Below are 21,363 nucleotides of genomic sequence, written 5' to 3'. Positions count from 1 at the left end.
GATTGTGTGGTTCAAAATGGTAATGGTATTTTTCTCAACCTTTCTCTGATCTCAGCACAGGAGTCTAAAACGATTTTCAATTCTCTATCACCAGTATGATTTAAAATCTCATTTGAACTGTGCAAGAGCATCACTGGCAAAGTTGGCAATTTATAACTGTCCCATTGTCCTGGAGAAGGCAGTGGTGAGCAGGAACTTTAATAGGATAAATGGTTTACACTGGAGGTAAAACATGAAAGTCTGCAAACAATGTCATTAAAGTAAAAACACAATAGAGAAACTGAGCAGGTCGAACAGTGTAGCAAAGTTAAAAATACATAACCAATGTTTTGGGCTTGAGTCTTTCTTAAAGGTATAGACAAAATGTCAGCAGGCGCCCAAACTAAATGGAGGGGGAGAGGAGCCCGGTCCCACAGGCAGGAGGAAATTGGTGGATAAGGGAGGGAGGTCACAGCATCAGGCAGGTGAAGAGGAGAAGGCTCTGTGAATGGAGAGGGAAGGAGGTGGAGAGCTGGAGGAAAGAAGACAGAGGGAATGGGAGGGAAGGGAAAACTAATTTCCTAGCCCAGTTCAAATTCACTTCAATTTCATGAGTGTCAATTTCAACTTGGTGTCTCTTATGTGTGGCATAATCAAACCTTCCTGGAGGTCCTTAAGTAAAATATACAAAGTTATTCCCTCGTCTATGTTTCTGGTCATCTCTTCAAAAAAATAAACAAACATGCTCCTCAGGCAAGGCACTCTACAAAGCGATGCTGGCTCTATTTAATCATTTCAAACGTGTTCAGTTCCTCTATCCATGCTGTCAATCTAGTATTATCCTAATAATAGATGTGAGACCAACTACTTTATGATTTGTGGATTTTCCTCTTCTTTGAAATAGTGAAGTGACATTAAATCATTGTTCCAAACTTGGGAAGATTATGTTCACATCTGCCTAATTGTACTATGGATGAATATCATTTGGTCTTGCAGTTTTATTATATTTTATATAGGTGACATTGTTCTTTTTTATTATTGTTACTGACACCTGATCATTATTGGACAGCAAAGATACATTTTATCGATTACACTTCACCACTGAACAGTATCGTCCCCTTGAAACTGATCATCAGTCTCCAAGACCTGGGACTCAATATTCTACTGTATGACTGGATCCTTGATTACCTCACCTACCAACTACAATCAGTGATGATTGGTAAGAACATCTCTTCCACAATCTCCATCAGTACTGGAGCACCACAGGGCTACACTCTTAGCAGCCTGCTCTACTCATTTTACACTGATGTCTGTGTGGCTCAGTATGAAAACAACACCGTCTACAAATTCGCTGATGATACTATAGATTGTTTAAAAATGGTGATGAGTCAGCTTATGGGAGGAAAATTGAAAACTTGGCTGAATGTTGCACCAACAATGACCTCACACTTAATGTTACCGAAACCAACAAGCTGATTGTTTACTTCAGGAAGGGAACACCAGATGTATACAATACTGTGATCATTGGGGGATCAAAGGTGGACAGGGTGAGCAAACTTAAGTTCTTGGGAGTCACTTTCTCAGAGAATCTTTCCTGGATCCAACACACTGATGGCATTGAGACGTAAGCACATCAGAGTCTCTACTTCCTCAGGAGTTTGCAGAGGTTTGGTATGAGATCGGAAGCCCTGGTAAATTCATACAGATGTGTGGTGGAAAGTGTGCTCACGAGCTGCATCACATTACCCTTGAGCATAAAGCCCTGCAAAAGGCAGTGGACTTATCGCAGGATATCATAGACAAACTCTTTCCCACCAAAAAGAACATCTACAGCGAAAGCAGGTGTCGGAGAACGACAGCAATCATTAAGGATCTACAACACCCAACAAATGCTCTGTTCTCACTGCTACCACCAGGAAAGAGGTATAGGTACCACAAGACTCACACCATCATGTCCAGAAGCAGCTGTTACCCCTGTACTATCAGACTCCTCAACAACAAACCCAATCAGGAATTCATTTAAGGGCTTTTACTTTTGCATTTTATTGTTTGTGTTTCTTTTCTCCTCTCTGTATTACACGATCAGTTCCTTACATTCATTTATTTGTTTACATGCATAGATTGTGTACAGTTATTTTTTTGCCTGGCCTGCAGGAAAAAGAATCTCAGGGTTGTATGCGATGTCATGTATGTACTCTGACAATAAATCTGAAATCTGAATTTTTTTCTGTTCATTTTATTAAGTGTTTGTCCCTCATACAATATTAGTTTTCTTGTTCAGTATCTAACTGTACACCAGAATGTGTATATGGATTAACTGAAGGTGTTCAAATAAATGAAGTTATGATGTTTTCAAGGCAAGTTGAGAGAAATTCCAACTCACAATTACCCAATTGTTTCTAAGCATTTTTGCATTTCTCCATGTAGACAGAGAGGTTAGCTCGATCAATGACCACACACAGACATGAAGCACATGGCATGTGTCCTGAAACCTCCAGCATACAACGACATGCTTTTGGCCCAGATCCAAGGCTGGAATTGAGGGAGGAGACTAGGACTGTCAGCCTTTATTGGAAAAACTATGGAGAGGAGTTACCAGATCTGAGGCAGGCCAGCCTGAGCAGTCCATTGAGGTATTCCACCACACAGCCTTCAAAAAATAACTTTAATTGCAGCTGTTTACACAGTAACTTACTTATCCAGTTTCTCACATTCAGGAAACTCTGCTGATTGGTTAAGTCAAAGACCAGTAAAAATCCCATGGCATCCCTGAAGAAAGCAGTGGTGAGACTTCGAAACCTGCCAAAAGAAAACAAATGCATTGCATTGAACCATTTCCAAAATCCATACTTCAGTCAGGCAATCAATCATCATGGTTTGCCAAGATGAAATGTCTCATTGAAGAATTTCTATCTTTGCAAATGAGTCACTTAAATTTATAGAATATAATGTTTTGAGCATTACTTCCACTTTGCAGTGATAATTCGGCTTCATGGAATTCAAATGTGGGTCTCAAGGAGAATTATAGAGTGGGATAGAAACCAGAATACCACTCATAAAATAAGAAATTGTGAAAATTATAGAAAAGCCTTTGTAATGCCACTTTATATGACTAAGCAAGGAAGGAATGGCCTATTAAATATACGTTTAGGTTTCAGTCTAAGTAATTTAATTATTTAGAACTGATGGTACTCAGAACAAAACTTTGCATGATAGGCTTTGCATTAGTGAATGCAGCTCATTGTCTGAACAATGAGTGAAAGAATGAAGGGCGGCACAGTTGGCTCAACACCTTTACAGCACCAGTGGTCGGGACCTGACCGGGGTTTGAATCCCACACTGTCTGTAAGAAATTTGTATGTTAACCCTGAGTCAGAGTGGGTTTTCCCCGGGGTCTCCAGTTTCCTCTCACCATTCAAAATGTACTGGAGGTGTAGGTTAACGGAGTGTAAGTTGGCCGGCACAGACTTGTGGGTCGAAATGGCCTGTTACCATGTTGTATGTCTAAATTTATAATGTTTTTAAATTTAGGAGGAATCAAGCTGCTTGCTCATTATCTCGCTTACAACCTGCTGAAATCCATTTACAGAAAAGCAACATTTTCCAAATGTTGTAATTCAGAAATAAAAACAAACAAAATACAAGGAATGAATAACAATGTCACCTATATAAAATATAATAAAACTGCAAGACCAAATGATATTCATCCGATCTCATACCAAACCTCTGCAAACTCCTGAGGAAGTAGAGACTCTGATGTGCTTACTTCTCAATGCCAGGTGCCATCGGCAGAACGAGGAAAAGATTTAATGTTCGAAATGGAAAAAGATTGGGGAGCAAAGCAGAGAGGAATGAAAGAAGAGAGAACAAAGAGTTTCAATGTCACCTTAGTAGTTATCAATGAATAGATCCTGAGAGGGTAAGAAGCCAAACAGAGAAGTCCAGGTGGATTTGGATTTCTGAAGAGAGGCAAATTATAGATTGGGTGACACCTTTGCAGAATGGTTCCATGCTGCCCTCAAGAGAGACACTGAGCTCCCAGTTGTCTGTCACTTTAATTTTCCAACCCAGCCTTGCTTGGCCTCTCTGAATTTAGACCCAGACATTGTTGCAACGACTCCCATCCTAAAGTCATGGAACAGCATCTCATCTTCCAATTGGCACAAGACTTAACACTGGATTCAGCATTGTCATGCAACCAAGCCTTTCAGTTTGTGTCAGAACTGACCAAATATCACAAAAGGTCATCAGCCTGTAACATTTTCTCTTTTCAGAGAAATTATTGACTTGCTAAGTTTTTCTTGAGTCTCTTTTATTTCAGTTTCAAGGTTCTGTATTGTTTTATGTCTCTCAGTTCGAGCATCTCCTACTTTCTCATTTATCTCCTTCTATTTATGTCTCCTCCAGACATGTTATTTGTGATTAAGAAACCATTATTATTGCCTCTTGGCAAGCACCACAATTGCTTCTGCCATTTACTCTGCATTGGTTTCAACCCTATCATCGTCAACCTCTTCTGTGTAACTTTAACACCTCAACCTCGCTCCCTCCCTTCATATATTGTCTGATCTGTTGAGCACTTCCACCATTGTCTGTTTTATTCCAGATTTCCAATATTCACAGCTTTGTTTTTCTTAATTGATATTCTGGAACTCAGTCATTGATATTGAAGTTGTTAGTCAATGAGGTGTTGGACATTTTCTGTGGCAGCCAAACAGCCCGCAGTGTTTGTTTGGACATCCCATCTGTAAACTTCATTTTTACATCGGTGGACAGCGAAGTGTCCACCCACACAAGTAGAAGCAGCCCAGACTGAGTGCCCAGAGTTGCATCGCAAATGTTAGATCAGTTTTGGGGAAACTTGTCATAGACAGCACCCGAGGTGAGGACTGAACCCAGGCCTCCGGCACTGTGAGGGAATGACTCTGCTAGGTGCACCACTGCATCACCCATTCATCCATCCCCAGTTGCTCCAGTGCCAAGGATACAGTTAAAGATGGGCACAAAAAGGCCAAAGGACCTCATTCTGTGCTAGGGTGGCCATTCCAAAGGAAGACATGATCATAGATTACCGTATATTACTATATATATGCACACAATGCGTTTGCATTTGTTGTTTTTCCAATACCGTTTAATTTTTAAAAGATTATTTTACCATATATATATGGTAATATATAGTAACCTATGACTATGTCCTCCTTTGGAGTAGCCACCCTAATTGCTGTGCCTTTAACTTCAATAATTCTCTGCTTCTGTCTCTCAAGCCTTCTCTACCAGTAAATTATACTGCAGGGCACTGGCCTGCTGCACAGGATAATAGACTGCCGAGATTTTGCACGGAGCCAACAGAGTCTAAGGTTGGAAATATATTTCAGACAAAAACCCTTTCATTTAAAACCTTCTCTGCGATTCTCTCTTAGGTCTCTGATATGCAGCCACCTAATTGTAGCCCAAACCCTCCTTTTATCACATCCCAAACTCTATCCTATACTATTAGAGGGCAGATGATAATATTGATCTTAACAATTCATGTTAACTTTTACTTTCATGTGAATGCTATTTTTGCCACTTAAGAGATAAACTCACTGTTTGGTTTTATTATAGGGAAGAAATAAAATACACTACGAGTTTAATTAGGTGCAGTAACAAAGTAATGGGGGTTAATCAGTTTTCTTTTGAACTGGTTGCATTTTCCTTCAGTGACCTTCAAGTAGGGGAGGGCTGAAAGGGAAGGATTTGTTTGGTTTTTCAAGGTTGTTATTAACAATTTATTTTTTCTTCTTTTGTTTTGCAGCAATGATTCACAGATGCGGCCTCTGGACTAAAGGTGAAACATGTCCATTCATTTTGTTCTATATGTAAATAATGGCACCTATTAAAATTATATTATGGAATTTGAATGGGCTTAATGGGCCCATTAAAAAAAGGTTACTTGCTTATATTAATCATTTAAAGGCAAACATTACATTCTTTCAAGAAACACACATTAAAAAGGCAGATGTAGATAGACAAATGTTTAAATGGGCAGGGCAATGTTACCATTCATCTTCCAAAGCTAAAATCAGGGTGTCTCCTTTTAAATTCAACAAAATGTCCCATTTCTACTCCATAATAACATCATAGATAAAATGGGGTCCTATATCATCCTCACTAGGGCAATACATAAATTGATTGTTTTAGTTAATATTTACGCTCCGAATGAATGAACCAGGATTTTTTTTCAAAGATTTGTTGCCTTTTTACAGGATTTATCTAAATATTCACTAATTTTAGGTGAGGATTTTAAATGTTGTCTGAACATTTGAGTAGTGAATGTTTGGAATTCTCTAACCAGGGAAGTGGTTGAGGCTGCTTCATTAAACATATTTAAAATTCGGTTAGATACATTTTTACATGATAGAGGAATTAGGGGATATGGGGAGAAGGCATGTAGGTGGAGTAGGGTCATAAATTAGATCAGCCATGATCTTAATGAATGGTGGAGCAGGCTCGATGGGCCATTTTTGGCCTACTCCTGTTCCTACTTCCTATGTTCCTATGTTCCTATGACCATACTTCAAATAGAAAGGTTAATCTCTCCAAATCAGCTTTGGCAATACAGTCTTTCTTATCCAATAAGGGAGTATCTGATATATGGAGATTTTAAAATCCCTCTAGTAGAGATTTTTCTTGTGTGCACCGTGCTTACACCAGGATAGAATATTTTAAATTGATCATCAATTGATTAACATGATTAAATCATGCGAATATCAAGGCAAAGTTATATCAGACCATGCTCCAGTAATTTCAAATTTGGAGCTTCCAAGTATTCCAAGTGCTAAAAAACAGTGGTGATTTAATACCATATTACTTAAGAGCAAAGAGGTTTAGACTTTTTCGAAAATCAGATTCAATTTTTTCTTGATAGTAATTCAATCCCAGAGATTTCCAACTCAATAATCTGGGATGCAGTGAAAGCCTACTTACATGGTAAAATTATTTCATATACAGCTAGAATAAACAAGAAGACCAGAAAGAAAGAATAGATTTTATCAATTAGATTAAACAGATTGACCTAAAATTTGCCCAAAGTAGAGACCCAGAGTTATTTAAGGTGAACTGAATGCAAAACTAAATTTGATCTGCTTTCCACTAGTCCAATTGAACAACAGATATTGAGAATGAGTCAATTTTATATTCATGGAGAAAAATCTGGAAAATTACTAGCCAATCAATTGAAAGCTATTTCAATTTAAAAAAAATCAAATTAATAGGATTTCTCTCCCTAATGGTTCAATAGCCGCTAACCATTCTAAAATAAATAATGTTTTTAGAGATTTCTATTTTAAATTTTATTCTTCTGAATTTAACAATGAATATTATCTGATTAATTATTTTTTTTTACATAATTTGGATATACTGATGATATTCCAGGAAAACCACCAAAGTTTGGAAGCTCCAATTTCACAAGAAGAACTGCAAAAAGCAGTATCAGGCAAATCTCTGGGTCCAGAAGGATTTCCAGTGAAGTTTTACAAATTACTCTCTAAACAACATATTCTGCAACTAAACCTAGTACTGAATTATTCATTTTGAGAAGAGAAATTACCTCCTTCTTTTAGCGAGGATGCCATTTCTGTGATTTTTAAAAGAGGAAAGATCCTAATAATTGTGTGTCCTACAGACCGATTTCTTTACTCAATGTTAACCATATAACCATATAACTGTTCATGGCACAGAAACAGGCCATGTCGGCCCTTCGAGTCCACACCGGTTCACTCGAATAACTCCACTAGCTCAACCCTCCCACTCTCTGTCCATAACCCTCCAACTCCCTCACCTCCATATACACATCAACCTTCTCTTAAATGACAGAAGGGACCCTGCCGCAACTATCTCTTTTGGAAGATCATTCCATTCTGCCACCACTTACTGAATGAAAAAGCATCCTCTAATATTTCTCCTAAAGTTTTGCCCCCTTACCCTTAAATCATGCCCTCTTGTTCCAACCTCCCCTGACCTTAGGGGAAAGACTCTATTTATAAAAAATTTTAGCATATAGATTCAAGATTATTTTATCAGGAATAATAAATTTAGACCAAATGGGTTTTATAAAAAATACATAATATTCATAGATATTCACTTTGAGACATAGTTAGTCCTAATTTATGTCTGACCAATTTAATATTATCCAACAAAAATAACATCAGGTCCTGCGGGAGTTTAACCCCTAAAATTTTGTCCAAAAAAATTCCTACCTCTAACCAATAAGGTTTTACTCAAGGACACTTCCAAGTAGAATGCAAAAGCAAACCAACTTCATGACCACATCTAAAACATAAATCTGATAATATTGGATGTAATTGTTAATTTTTTTTGTGGAGTTAAGTATAATTGATGCAAAAAATTATATTGAGCAAGTCTATACCTAACATTAATAATTTTTGTCATATTTTCTTTACATAATTGCATTCTGTCATTTTCATCTATTTGTTTATTTAAATCAACCTCCCATCTGAACTTAGGAGCTTCTTTTTGTACATCTCCAAAATGAACATATTCAAGTCACCCTTACATATCAATAATTCTAATTCATTCTGTCTTGGTAGTATCAAATTAGGACCTAGCCTATCTACCAAGAAAGCCCTAATCTGATAATAACAGAAAAAGGTATTATTTGGAACATTCATTTTTCCTTCATTCATTGAAAAGTAATAAATTTACCAGCTTCAAAACAGTCTTCTATTTTTCCTAATCCCCATTCAACTCCAAATCTTCAAAAAATGATTATCCATAGAACAAGGAAGGTATATTTTGGTATAAATGCATTTTTCAAGAAATCAGACCTTTTCCTCCTATTTCTTAATCTATTTTATTCCATAATTAATCAAATGTTTCAAAATAGGCATATCTCTACTTCCTATTAACAATTTTGAATTCCTTTTGTAAATAAAATCCTACATGTTGTTTGCTCCTATTTTACTCAATTCTATTGAAATTTTACAACTAGCTTTAGCTGTTTCTTGGAAGTGTATAGCCATTACTTAGAAATCAGATACAGATTTAGGGATGGAGAGATGGCATGCTGAGTTGTGCACTAGTATTCCACTTGAGAAAGTAACTTATAATTTATGTAATATGTATCTTTTTTTAAAAATATGGAGCCCATACTTACAACACATTGGTTTGATAATTTGAAAGCCCATCCTGTTGGTAGCCCCCAGTTCCATTATTAGTAGTATTCATACTTTAGATTTTTTTTGACAGTCTCCCAACTCTTTCTTTTTTCCTTTATTTTCTTTGATATACTCTGAGGAGGAGGATGAGTGGGTGGGGGGAGGTGGAAGGCAGGGAGGTTTATATAGATAGATAGATATAGATAGAAATATATATAGATACACACACACACACACACACACACACACCTGTGTAGTTTTTTTCTCTCTTGTAGCTTTATTGAATATGTATACATAGTTGTGTTTTTAAAATTCTTAAATAAAATGTTCAACATAATATTCATAGATTAATGAATATTATATATTCTCCTACTCATCCTAATGAATATATTCCTTCCTTAGATGCTGAAGAAGCATTTGATAGAGTAGAATGTGAATACCTAATTGCCACTATAGTAAATTTAATTTTGCACCAGATTTTATTCAATGGATAAAACTTTTATATGCATCTCCAATAGCATAAATCTTTACTAATTTGCAACAATCAAAGCTTTTTAAAAAAAATTACAACAAGGCATGAGACAGGGTTGCCCTCCCCCCCAAGCCCTCTGGTTCTTGATTTAATAGTTGAGCTGCTAGCTGTTGTTATAGGAGCAAATGAAGGTTTAGAAGCTTGTTTAAAGCACCTATTAAGCATAGATTATCTCTATATGTAGATGATCTTTAACTTTTTGTGTCCACTCCAGAGGTATCCTTACCAAAGATATTGACATTACTTATATGCCTTAGTAAATCCACAGGATGTAAATTTAATCTGCATAAAAGTAAACTATTACCACTAATACTCTATATTCTAATTATCCTTTTAAAAGAGAGAAAGATTAATTTTAATATCTAGGTATTATGATAACTAAGATTTTTGTTTTAAATCTTTTTAAAGAAAACTTTGTAGTTCAATCAAACTAAAACAATATTTTCTGGATGGTCATTACTTTCCCTAACTATGATAGGCCATATTAATTCAATTAAAATGAATATTTTACTAAAATTTTTATACTTCTTTCAATCATTACCAATTTTTTATTTTTATGTCTTTCTTTGACACATTTGAATCATCTATTATGTCATATATATGGCAAGAAAAGAAACCAAGAATAAATAAAAGTTATCGTCAGAATACAAGAAATGATGGAGGACTGTTTTTACCTATTTTTAGATTTTATTATTGGGCAATGAACATAAAGAATATGTTATTGTTTTTACAGTTTGGTAATAGAGATGACTACCCCAAATGAATAGAAACAGAATCGAAATCCCTTAAGAATACTTCCTTATGGGCAGTATTGGGCTCACCTTTACCTCTCTCTATTCCAGAACTTACAAAGAATTTAATAATGAGACATATATTGAAGATTTAGAGTCAATTTATAAATTCTTTTGGAACTATGGAATTTATATTTACTAGTCCTATTCTATTCAATTACTTATTTCAACTTGCCATTTTAGATACAAACTATGAAGAATGGGATAGTTTAGGAATTAAAAAACTTTTAACGATCTTTTTATCCAACAAAATTTTGCAATGATGACATGTCAAACAGATATTTTTTTAGATATCAAATTAGACATTTTATTCATTGCAAACTTTCAGTATTTCCATATCTTCCAGTTCCAAATTTCATAGACAAACTTTTTGAAGTACAGTTTGTACATGAAGGAATAATATCCACGTTATAAAATATTGAATTCAAAAACAGTCTCTTTAATTGAGATCAAAACTGAATCGGAGAATGATCTCAATATGTCTATTTCAGATGAAGATTGGGTTTCAATTTTGGCTCTTATCCATGACTCACCTCTTGTGCTAGGGCACAGTTTGATTCAATTTAAAGTAATGCATAAAGTACCTTTTTCTAAAGTTATGCTCAGTCAAATTACCCAGATAGCAACTCACTGTGTGACAAATGTAAAAGATTTGAAGCCTCTTTCATACACATGTTTTGGTTTTGTCCCAATCTAGAAGAATATTGGGCAGCTATTTTCAGAAAATTTTCAGCCATTTTTGGGATCGATCTAGAATCATGTCTATCTGGCTTCTCCAGTGATGGAAACATATATTTGACATTTAACCAAAAACAGGTCTTAGCATTTTTTACATTACTGGCTAGAAGGGGAATATTGCTTAAATTGAAAGAGGATTTTCTACCCACCCACAGACAATGGTTACTGGATATTATGTCCTTTCTACTTTTGGAAAAAAAAAATCAGACATAATGTTAGGAAGATTAAGATCGCTTTCATTAAGTCTGGGGTCCATTTATAGCTTACTTGGAATAATACAAAAATGCAGTAAATGAGCATGTTTTGTTGGATCTCCGGAGCTGCTGCTTGATTTCACGTCTGTTTGAATATCAATTTCAACCTTGGTTGGTGGAAGGGTTTAAATAATTGTAATCAACCTTTTTTTCTCTTTTTGTCTTTTTTCTTTTCTTTTTTACTATTCACTATATGCTTAGATTGGAATATGAGCCCATGTATTATTATTTCTGTATGATACAAATTCAAATATATTATATTTAATTTATATGGACTTATAATGTATGATAAAACTCAGTAAAAATAATTTTAAAAGTAAAGGAGATAAATTCACTGAGTTCAGACAATGTGAGTGGAAACCAAAAGCAAAATTCCATCAAAAATTCTCCATTTTGTTTGAAAAAAATGTGCTCTTAATATCATTATTTTCCAACATTTTATTCATTCGCAGGAAATAAATGTTGGAAAATAGGAATAATTCGCAAGGTTAGCAATTTTTGCATATCCATGATTGCCCCCTGAGTTGCATGACTCAAGGCAAGCAGTCAAATATAAATGAGATTTATGGACCTGGCCAATTAAGATCAGCAGATTTCTTTCTCTAGAAGCATTTATAAATTGGGCCATCCATTGGCTTCATGCTCACCAAAGGCAGGTTACACTTCTAATTGCATTTAATTCCTTAGATTTAACTTCCCCCAGCTGTCCTGGTGTGATTTCATCTCATGACAATAGACAATAGGAGCTGGAGTAGGACCTTCGGCCCATCGAGCCAGCACCACCATTTTACAGATCATGACTGATCACTACCATCAGTACCCCTTTCCAGCCTTATCCCCATAACCCTTAACTCCTTTGCCCACTAGAGTCTTATCTAACTCTCTTTTGAACATAATCAGCGAATCTGCCTCTACCACCCTCTGTGGCAGAGCATTCCACAGATTCACACTTCTCTGGGTAAAAAAATGTTTTCTCATCTCCGTCCTAAAGGGCCTACCCTGTATTCTTAAAGTATGCCCTCTAGTCCTCGTCTCCCCCATCATTGGGAACAAGTAATCCGACTTCACCCTGTCTATCCCCCTGATAATTTTGTATACCTCAATCATGTCCCCCCTCATCCTTCTAAACTCCATCGGATACAAGTCTCATGTCACTGGATTCACAATCCAGGGGACACAAAGAGAAAGCAGATGCTGGAATCTGGAGCAAAAAAAAAACTACCTGCTGGAGGAACTCAGAAGGTCATTCAGCAAGAGTGGGAGAAAAAGAATTTAGAGAATCATAGAAAAACAGTGCAGGAGTAGGCCAATTCAGCCCTTTGAGTCTGCACCACCATTTGATATGACCATGGTGCACTTTCCCTATTTTAGATTCATAGAAACATATTTCTGCTCCATATTCCTTGATTCCATTAGCCATAAGGGCTACATCCAACTCCTTTTGAATATTTCTAAAAAGTAGCATTAATAACTTCATGTGGTAGGGAGTTTCACTAGTTCACAACACCCTGAATGAAGAAGTTTCTCCTATACTCAGTCTTAAATGGCTGTGATTCCCCATGTTTCGGACTTCCCTAATATTGGGAGCATTGTCTTATCCTGTCAGAATTTTATATGTAGCAATGAGATCTCATCTCATTCTTCTAAATTTCAAGTCTTCAAATTGTCGATGTTTGGGTTTGGATTCCTTCAACAAGACAGTCTTGATGAAGAGTTCCCATCTGAAACAGATAAATCATTGGTTTTCACTCAACAACCCAGGCCTCTAGATTACATAACCAGCTATCATATGTCAATGGCCTGATAGCATCAGGAAAAATTATGGCATGAGAACATTAAATTGGTAATTGTATTGCATACAAAAGTAATTGTAAAAACAGTATTTGAATTATTACCTTTCCTGTCCAGCTGTATCCCATAACTGGAGATGGATTTTAACAGGGGTACCTGTTTTACCATTTGAACTTCCAGCATGGTGCACCTTAAATACAAATAAAGTTTTTTTAGTGGCTTCGACTTGGGATGGCAAAGATGGCTTACTGCAGAGGGCGTAATCCATTGAAATAAATAATTATCTACAGCAGCCTACAGATATTGCCTAAAATGCAGGGGAACACAGTTTTCTTTGGGGTCCTCTCCATTTCACCTGAAAGATTGTACAGTAAATAGGTATGCACCCTCCAGGCCCGTTGCAGGCTCTTGCATATACCCCTCATTTACCCTGGCTCTTCCCTGGAACTGACTGATCACCCACCCCATACCCACCCAACCCATTAGTTTGTCTGCTTTTCTCTATGCAAAAGTGAAGGTCCAGCCGAGTGCTAACAACATGCTAGATCTGCTGAGTTACTCCAGCAGATTGGTCTGATTGTTGTAATTTGATTCTGGCACATCTTTTGCAGTGTCCACCAACCCCCCTCCCACCCACCCCCCCCTCCCCCGTCCCCTCTTCTTCCCCACCAATCCACCTCTCCCCAGTGTCCGAATCATGCAAATCTTCTTTAAGAGACCTGAATAATCCTTCCTCCTCAAACAGGCATTTTGAACAGATTTATCTGTAGAAATGTCACAGCAACTTTGGACTTTGGTTATATGGAAAGAGGTAGAAGAGAAGGAAGCATTTTAAGACAAGCAGTATAAGAATCTCTTTAATGTCTCAATCCTTTCATATTAAATAGTGCTCTTAACTGTGATATTTGATAAGGATTGTACTTAGCTTTCACTGTGGTCATTTGAGACCTACCATTTTTCCTTTCTCCTAGACAGTTAATTGAGCAACAGTGAACAACTTCATAAGAATTACAACAAACAACTGAATGGGATAGGTTTGATCATAGATCAAGAGGCACATGAGGTATGGAAGGTCAAGACTGGTGGCTGTTGGTTAGTTCAGAGCTTCCTAACTTTCAGTAGACCTGGTTTCAGGATTCTGAGACACCTCATGCTGTCAGTACTGATCTCATTTTACCAGATCTTTTGCCCAAAGGATGCTTCACTTGTTTAAAAAACATTACAATTAGTCTATCTCCAATAGATAGGGAGTGGTAAACCACTGTAATTAGCTACTGCTGGCTGGACTGCTTCGTGAGACTGATCCTACCAATTACCCCTCTGCATGCTCCCCACTCTTCCTGCCATGATCAGTCAATGAGGTTGGTTCCTGCTTCAGTCTATAGTCAATAAAATCCTATCAGTTTCACAACCTCAGTGTTTTGTGGTTATAGATGGTTATTGACTATATTTTTTCATATTTGCATTAAGATTGAAGGGGGAAAAGTTTAGGGGGAATTTGGTGGAATGAGCTTCCAGTCAAGTGGTAGATGCAGGTTCGATTTTAATATTTAGGGAAATGTTGGATAGGTATATGAACAAGAGAGGTGTGGGACAATGGAACTAGGTGGGAGAAGGTGTTCGGCATGGATTATAAGGGCTCAGCTGGCTTGTTTCTGTTCTGTAATTGTTACATGGAAAATAGATCAATACCTGAAACCAGAGAGACTCAACATAGAGCCTCGATATCCTCACACACCAAACATGTTTGAACTCTGGCTACCTTGCTTTGAGGAATTCCTGATGGCAGACGTGAATGTCGTTAACATGGACAAGGACAGAATGAAGCTCCTCTTCTCACGAGTCGGACCTCTGGTCTTCCTAATGATCAATGACATATGCAGAGGCCATGGGCACACTGGAGGTCCAGTATTGCAGAAGGACAAACGAGATCTATGCACAGCACCTCCTGGCCACCAGGAAGCAATGACCCAGTGAGTCAAATGTCGAGAACTCTGGTCTTTCTGCAGGGCATTCAACTGCAAAGTGTAACAGACACCCAGAACACAGAGGACCTTATCTGGGACACCTATATGGCTGGCATCTAGTCTGGATACATAAGACAGCAACTCCTGGAGCTGAAAGCACTCAACCTGCAAGGGGAAGTTGAATTAACAGAGATCCTGGAGGTGACCCTCCAAAGCTCGGATGACTACTTGGCTGCCTCTTGTCCGTCACGGGTGCCTCTATCTTGGGACAGGGAACCGTCTCACACCGTAAGCGAATGGTCACAGGCATGATCGAACTCCTCTAGCAACCTGACCTTGGGCGCTGAGATGGGTGATCATCTAAATTGTTGCTTCTGTGGGCGGGGCAAGCACCCTAGGAAATGATGCCCTGCCAAGGAGGCGGTATGTGCTAGATGCGGAAAAAGGGAACATTACGTGATATTGTGCCAGTCTAAGTTGCCCGCAAAACCTCGCCGTGCTGCATGCAGACAGCCACCACCCCAGGCAGCATGATTGGTGCCATTCCCTCTGTGGATCAGCAAATCCACGTGTGAGTCATGAGGCCACCATTTTGAACTGCACATCCGGTGCCATCTCCTCGGGCCTTCAGCACCATGGGGGAACAGGAAAGGTGGCCATCATGGGAACTTGGTCCCTCATTGGACTCGGATAGTGAGTCCATATTGGCCTCTATTACCCTGAACCAAGAGGGACCACACAAACTCACCAGGTCCATGATAGACGTCCAAGTAAACGGGCACGTAACAAAGTGTTTGTTTGTTAGCATGAGTATAGAAAGCTTTATTCACCCCAATACTGCTAAGTGTCTATCCCTTGAAGTTCGGCCAGTCAGCCATATCACTCACGTCCAAATCCTATAGGTAGACGTCCATGGGTCCTGTATGGTGATTTTGAACTTTGGAAGCACAGTTTACAAACACTTCAGCCTCCTTGTTATGCCACAGCTCTGAGGCCCCTTGCTACTGGGGCTGGACTTCCAGTGCAAACTTAAGAGCATTACATTCAAATTCAATGAGCCCCATCCTCCCATCACCATTTGCAACATACAGTTCATAGACGGCCCTCTGTGCATGGCATGTGGGTTCTCGACCCTCAAGGTAACCACCCCCCCACCACAGCCGTTCATGAACCTCACCCCCAACTGCTAGCCGGTGGCCACCAGGAGTAGGCAATACTACACCTAAGACAGAGTATTAATCAAATCAAAAATGCAGGGTTTGTTGGGCATCATCGATCAGCAATAGTCCCTGGAGAGCCCAGGTGAATGAGGTGAAGAATAGGATGGTCATACACTATAGCCAGACCATCAACCAGTACATGCAGCTCAATGCATATCCATTCACTTGCATATCCGATGTGGTTAACCAGATTACACAATATTGTGTATTCTCCACGATCGACCCCAAGTCGGCCTATCACCAGCTCCCAATCCACCTGGAGGACCACCAGTATACCGCATTCGAGGCAGATGGCCATCTCTACCACTTCCTCAGGGTCCTCTTTGGTGTCACCAATGGGATCTCCATTTTCCAGCGGGAGATGGATCGCATAGTGGGCCAGTATAAACTGCAGACTACTTTTCCATATTTTAACAATGTGACCATCTGCAGCCACAACCTGCAGAAACAACCTGTTCTGGACAATCTGTTCTGGACAACCTGACTAGCCATTCTTGGTTGCATGGTCAAAATGCTCAACAAGTCCCCAACTAGGTGGACAAGGCTCGTTCATTGGTCAAAGCCAACTCTTTCCCCCTTTTGGCAGAAGCCCCTGTGTAGCCTTCAGCCATATCAAGGACAAAATTGCCAAGGTGGCAATGCATACAATAGATGAGTCCTCACCTTTAAAAGTAGAGAGTGATGTGTCCGGCTTTGCCATGGCAGCCACATTGAACCAAGCGGGCAGACGCGTCACCTTCCTCTCACGCATGCTCCAACACCCTGAAATCCACCACTATTCAGTTGAAAAGGAAGCCCAGGCCATCATGGAGGCACTCCTTTGCTGGCATACGCTTCACCCTCCTCACAGACTAGTGGGTGGTCGCCTTCATGTTCAATAACAAGTAGACAGCCAAAAGTCAGGAATGATAAAATCCTCAGGATGAGAATTGAACTGTCCATCTATAACTACGATAACCTGTACAGGCCTGGCAAACTTAATGAGTCCCCGGATGCCCTCTCCATGGGACTTGTGCCAGTATCCTAATGTACAGACTGCAGACCCTCCACAACAGCCTCTGCCACCCTGGAATGACTAGAATCTTCCATTTCAATAAAGCACGGAACCTACCATAACTCCATTGAGGAAGTCAGAACAATGACCAAAAACTGTCAGATCTGCACCAAGTGCAAACCACACTTCTACCATCTGGACAAGGCACACCTGATCAAAGCTACTCGCCCATTCAAGCACCTTCCTCAAATTGGAGTGTATACTTCCTCACTGTCCTCGATGAGTATTCTCATTTCCCTTTCGCCATCCCCTGCCCGAACATGACCACGACTACAGTCGTCAAAGTTCTCCGCAATATCTCCACACTGCTTCATCCACAGTGACCAGGGACCACATTCATGAGCGACAAACTGCGGTAGTACCTGCTGGCCGGGGGCATTGTCGTGAGGAAGACCACCAACTAAAATCCCAGAGGGAATGGGAATGTGCATCGTAGAGGATTTTTAATAGAGTAAAGAGAGACAGTTTACAATGGATATCTGTGTATGTAGTTTTGAAACTTTTTTAGAGAATAAGAGCTGTTTTTGTTTTAAGTTCTACGTTAATAGCAATAAAAAAAATTAAAGTTCAATGCAGGGTTAAACCTGGGGAAAAGTTTTACTTTTTCTTATACTCTTGACATGAAGAGAATTTCCTGCAGTGTGCAATGCTTAGAAACATATTATGAGAAAATTCATCAAGGGGAATAGCAGAAGATAATTAATAGTTCATCCAGGTTTGGACATAAACCTCTAAACCATGTCACACTCTCTTTTGGGAGATTCTTTTTTCTTAAATGAAATAGGAAAACAAATGTTTGCATAAATATTTAAAAATAACTGCGCTAAAATATCCAGGCAATTTGTCTTTGAAGGCTTTCACGGAGAACAAGATTTGCATTACACATTTTTAAAATATTTTATTTAAAATTTAAACAATGATACATAAAATTAATAAACAATACAAATTGTAAAATATTAATAGGTATACGTGGCATATAACAAAAACCCCTCTAATCTCCCTTTATATACCCCTTACCTAAAACCACCTCCAAACTCCCCCCTAACTACCCCTTAAAAAGAAAAAAAGAAGAAAGGAGATGTAACCTATCATGACATAGATAAATATCATGGATTGAGACATTTCGCCACACCAAGGCAGAAGTATTCAAAATTTTAAACCGATATAATCCAAATAAGGGCTCCAAACATGCATAACTCATTTCATATTAATGGAAAGAAGTTCATCGTGGCTAGTAGGCAAATTGTAATGTGTGTTATACAATCCACATTCCATAAATGGATGAGCAAAGGGGCCTCAGCAGCTGGTGGGAAAGACAGAGTAGAAATATAATTTGTCTCGGCCTTGCTTATCCACCAGAAAGCTATGAGAGAGGAAGTGCAGAATGTTCTTAACAATCATTTCGATAGATATGTCCCTGGGATAAATGCTATATACACCAGGTTACTACAGGAAGTTAGAAAATAGATTGCTGGGAGGTTGACAATAATCTTTGTGTCCTCCCTGGCCACAGGAGAGGTACTGGAGGATGGAGAATAGCAAATAGTGTGTAGTCCCCTTGATCAAGAAAGGTAATAGGGAAATCCTTGTAATTATAGAGCAGTGAGTCTTATGTCAGTGGTTTGAAAACTATTGGAGTGGATTCTCAGGGAGAGTATTCATAAGCACTTAGAGGAGCATGGTCTTCTCAGGGATATACAACGTGACTCTGTGAGGTGCAGGATATGCTTCATGAGCCCAATTGATTTTTCGAGGAGGTGGGTGTGGTGATAATGGACATTATTAAGATGCTTTACAGGGTCCCCCATAGGAGGCTCATTCAGGAAGTCATGAGGCAGGGGATCCATTGAACCTTGACTGCATTGATTTGGAATTAGCTTGCCTACAGATGGCAAAGAGTGGTAGGAGATTAAATATATTCTGCCTCAAAGTCAGTGACTCGGTGTTCTGCAGAGATCTGTTCTTGGACCCTTGCTCTTTATAAGTTTTATAAATGACTTTGGACAAAGAAGTGGAGGGGTGAGTCAGTAAATTTGCATATGACACAAGGGTTGGAAGTATTGTAGATAGTGAGAAGGTTGTCATAGGTTACAATAGGATATAGACAGGATGCAGAATTGGGCGGAGAAGTGAAGTTCAATCAGGATAAGTGAATTGATGCACTTTGGAAGGCTGAATTTGAAAAGAGAAAATGTGGGTCATGGCAGAGTTTTTATGAGTGCAGAGGAGCAAAAGGATCTTGGGGTCCAAGTCCATAGAAACCTCAAGTTTGCCACACAAATTGGCAGAGTGGTTAAGAAAGCGTGTGGTGTGCTGGCCTTCATTCGTCCGGGGATTGAGTTCAAGAACTGTGAGGTAATGTTGTAGCCCGATAAAAGTCTGGTTAGACCACACTTAGAGTATTGTGTTCTCTTCTGATCATCTCATTGCAGGAATGATGCAGAAGCTTAAAAGAGGGCATAAGAAGATTTAGCAGACATTGGAGAGCATGTCTTATGAAGCATGGTGGACCGAACAAGTGTTTAAAAATTTTTTTGGACAATAGAGATTTATAAGATTATGAGAGGTATAGAGAGAGGGAATGCCTACACCTTTTCCCTGGGATAACAGCAAATAGCAGAGGGAACCTGTATGAGGTGATGGAAGGATAATTTAGGTGAGACATCAGGGGTAAGTTGTTTTACACAGATACCTGGAATGCATTGCTGGGGTTGATGGTACAATGGGAGTATTCAAAAGAGATGTGAGATAGGGAAGGATTAAATTGTTGTGGTGTAGGTTTGCATAGGTTAGCCCAATATTATGGCCCGAAGAGCCTGTAATGTTTTATGTTCTATAAAGAAGCAATCACAGCACTCAGCAATTTGTTTAATAACATAATATTTTTGCCTCTACAGTCCACTTAGGGAATGCAATGCATTGTTATTTGCAGAATGTCTAATTCCACTTTTATTGAGGGTAAGGTTGTAATTTACTTTTTTGATATATAATGTACCACAAGAATTTGAACCAACCCTTCCATTCCTGTTTATTTTTTTTTCCCGAGTTGGGACAATAACCTTGGATTTATTGCACTCGGTTGTTAAGAGGTGTGTAGATTTTGTGTAACCATGTAATAGAGGGAATATTGAATTGGCAGCATGCATTACAACTCTCCTTGTGTTCATGTCTGTTTACGTTTGTAATCATCTGTACGATTAGCCATTTTTGTACAGATGCCAATATCTTGCTGAATGTTTCCATCATTTTCTGCATTTATTTCAGATTTTCAGGATGTATATTTGTTTTATTTTCATTGGTGTCACTTGTAACCAAAGGGCTGAAAATGCTTTGCTAAAGGTTTCAGATGAAATATAACATACTGATCATCTCAGTAGCTTAAAAGCTAAAAATTCCATGGGGGTATTTGAGGCTAATTCTCAGCCTGCACATTTGTATGATACTTCTTTTACATGATAGAACCCGAATCAGAATCAGAATTTATTGTGATGAACAAGTCATGAAATTTATTGATTTGCTTATTGTTGTTTTGTGGGAGAATTATGTTGCAAACATTCATATTAGCCCTCTCACAAAAATAAATAAAAATGGTGCACAAAAAGTGAAAGTGAGGCAGTGACTTTGGTTCATTGATCATTCAGGAACGTGATGGCAGCGGGGAACAAGCTGACCTTGTGCCGCTGAGTGCTAGTCTTCTGGCTCCTGTACCTTTTTCCTGATGGTAGCAGAGTGAAGTGGGCCTGGGTGATGGGGGTCCTTGAGGATAGAGGCTGCTTTCTTAAGACACAGCCTCCTGTAGATGTTTTTGATGGAGTGAAGTCTGGTGCCCTTGATATTACAGACCGAGTTAACAATCTTCTGGAGTTTTTTTCTTCTCATTGG

At 38.7% G+C, this 21,363-nt stretch overlaps 1 protein-coding gene across 3 annotated transcripts in view; it reads right to left on the bottom strand.

Annotated features, from left to right (window-relative positions):
- Nucleotides 1–21,363, bottom strand: part of rab27b (RAB27B, member RAS oncogene family) — a 77,346-nt gene that overhangs the window by 9,257 nt on the left and 46,726 nt on the right. For all 3 annotated transcript variants that reach the window (XM_069923928.1, XM_069923929.1, XM_069923930.1), the window contains 2 exons: nt 13,345–13,430; nt 2,675–2,778 (listed from right to left, as the gene is read on the bottom strand). In XM_069923928.1, the coding sequence (XP_069780029.1) occupies nt 2,675–2,778; nt 13,345–13,430 (190 nt within the window). The remainder of the gene's footprint in view (nt 1–2,674; nt 2,779–13,344; nt 13,431–21,363) is intronic.

The sequence above is a fragment of the Narcine bancroftii genome, chromosome 3, assembly GCF_036971445.1.
Source record: "Narcine bancroftii isolate sNarBan1 chromosome 3, sNarBan1.hap1, whole genome shotgun sequence".
NCBI classification, from domain to species: Eukaryota; Metazoa; Chordata; class Chondrichthyes; order Torpediniformes; family Narcinidae; genus Narcine; species Narcine bancroftii.
Note: the sequence above shows the minus strand (reverse complement) of the source record. Positions and strands in the feature narration are given on the sequence as shown.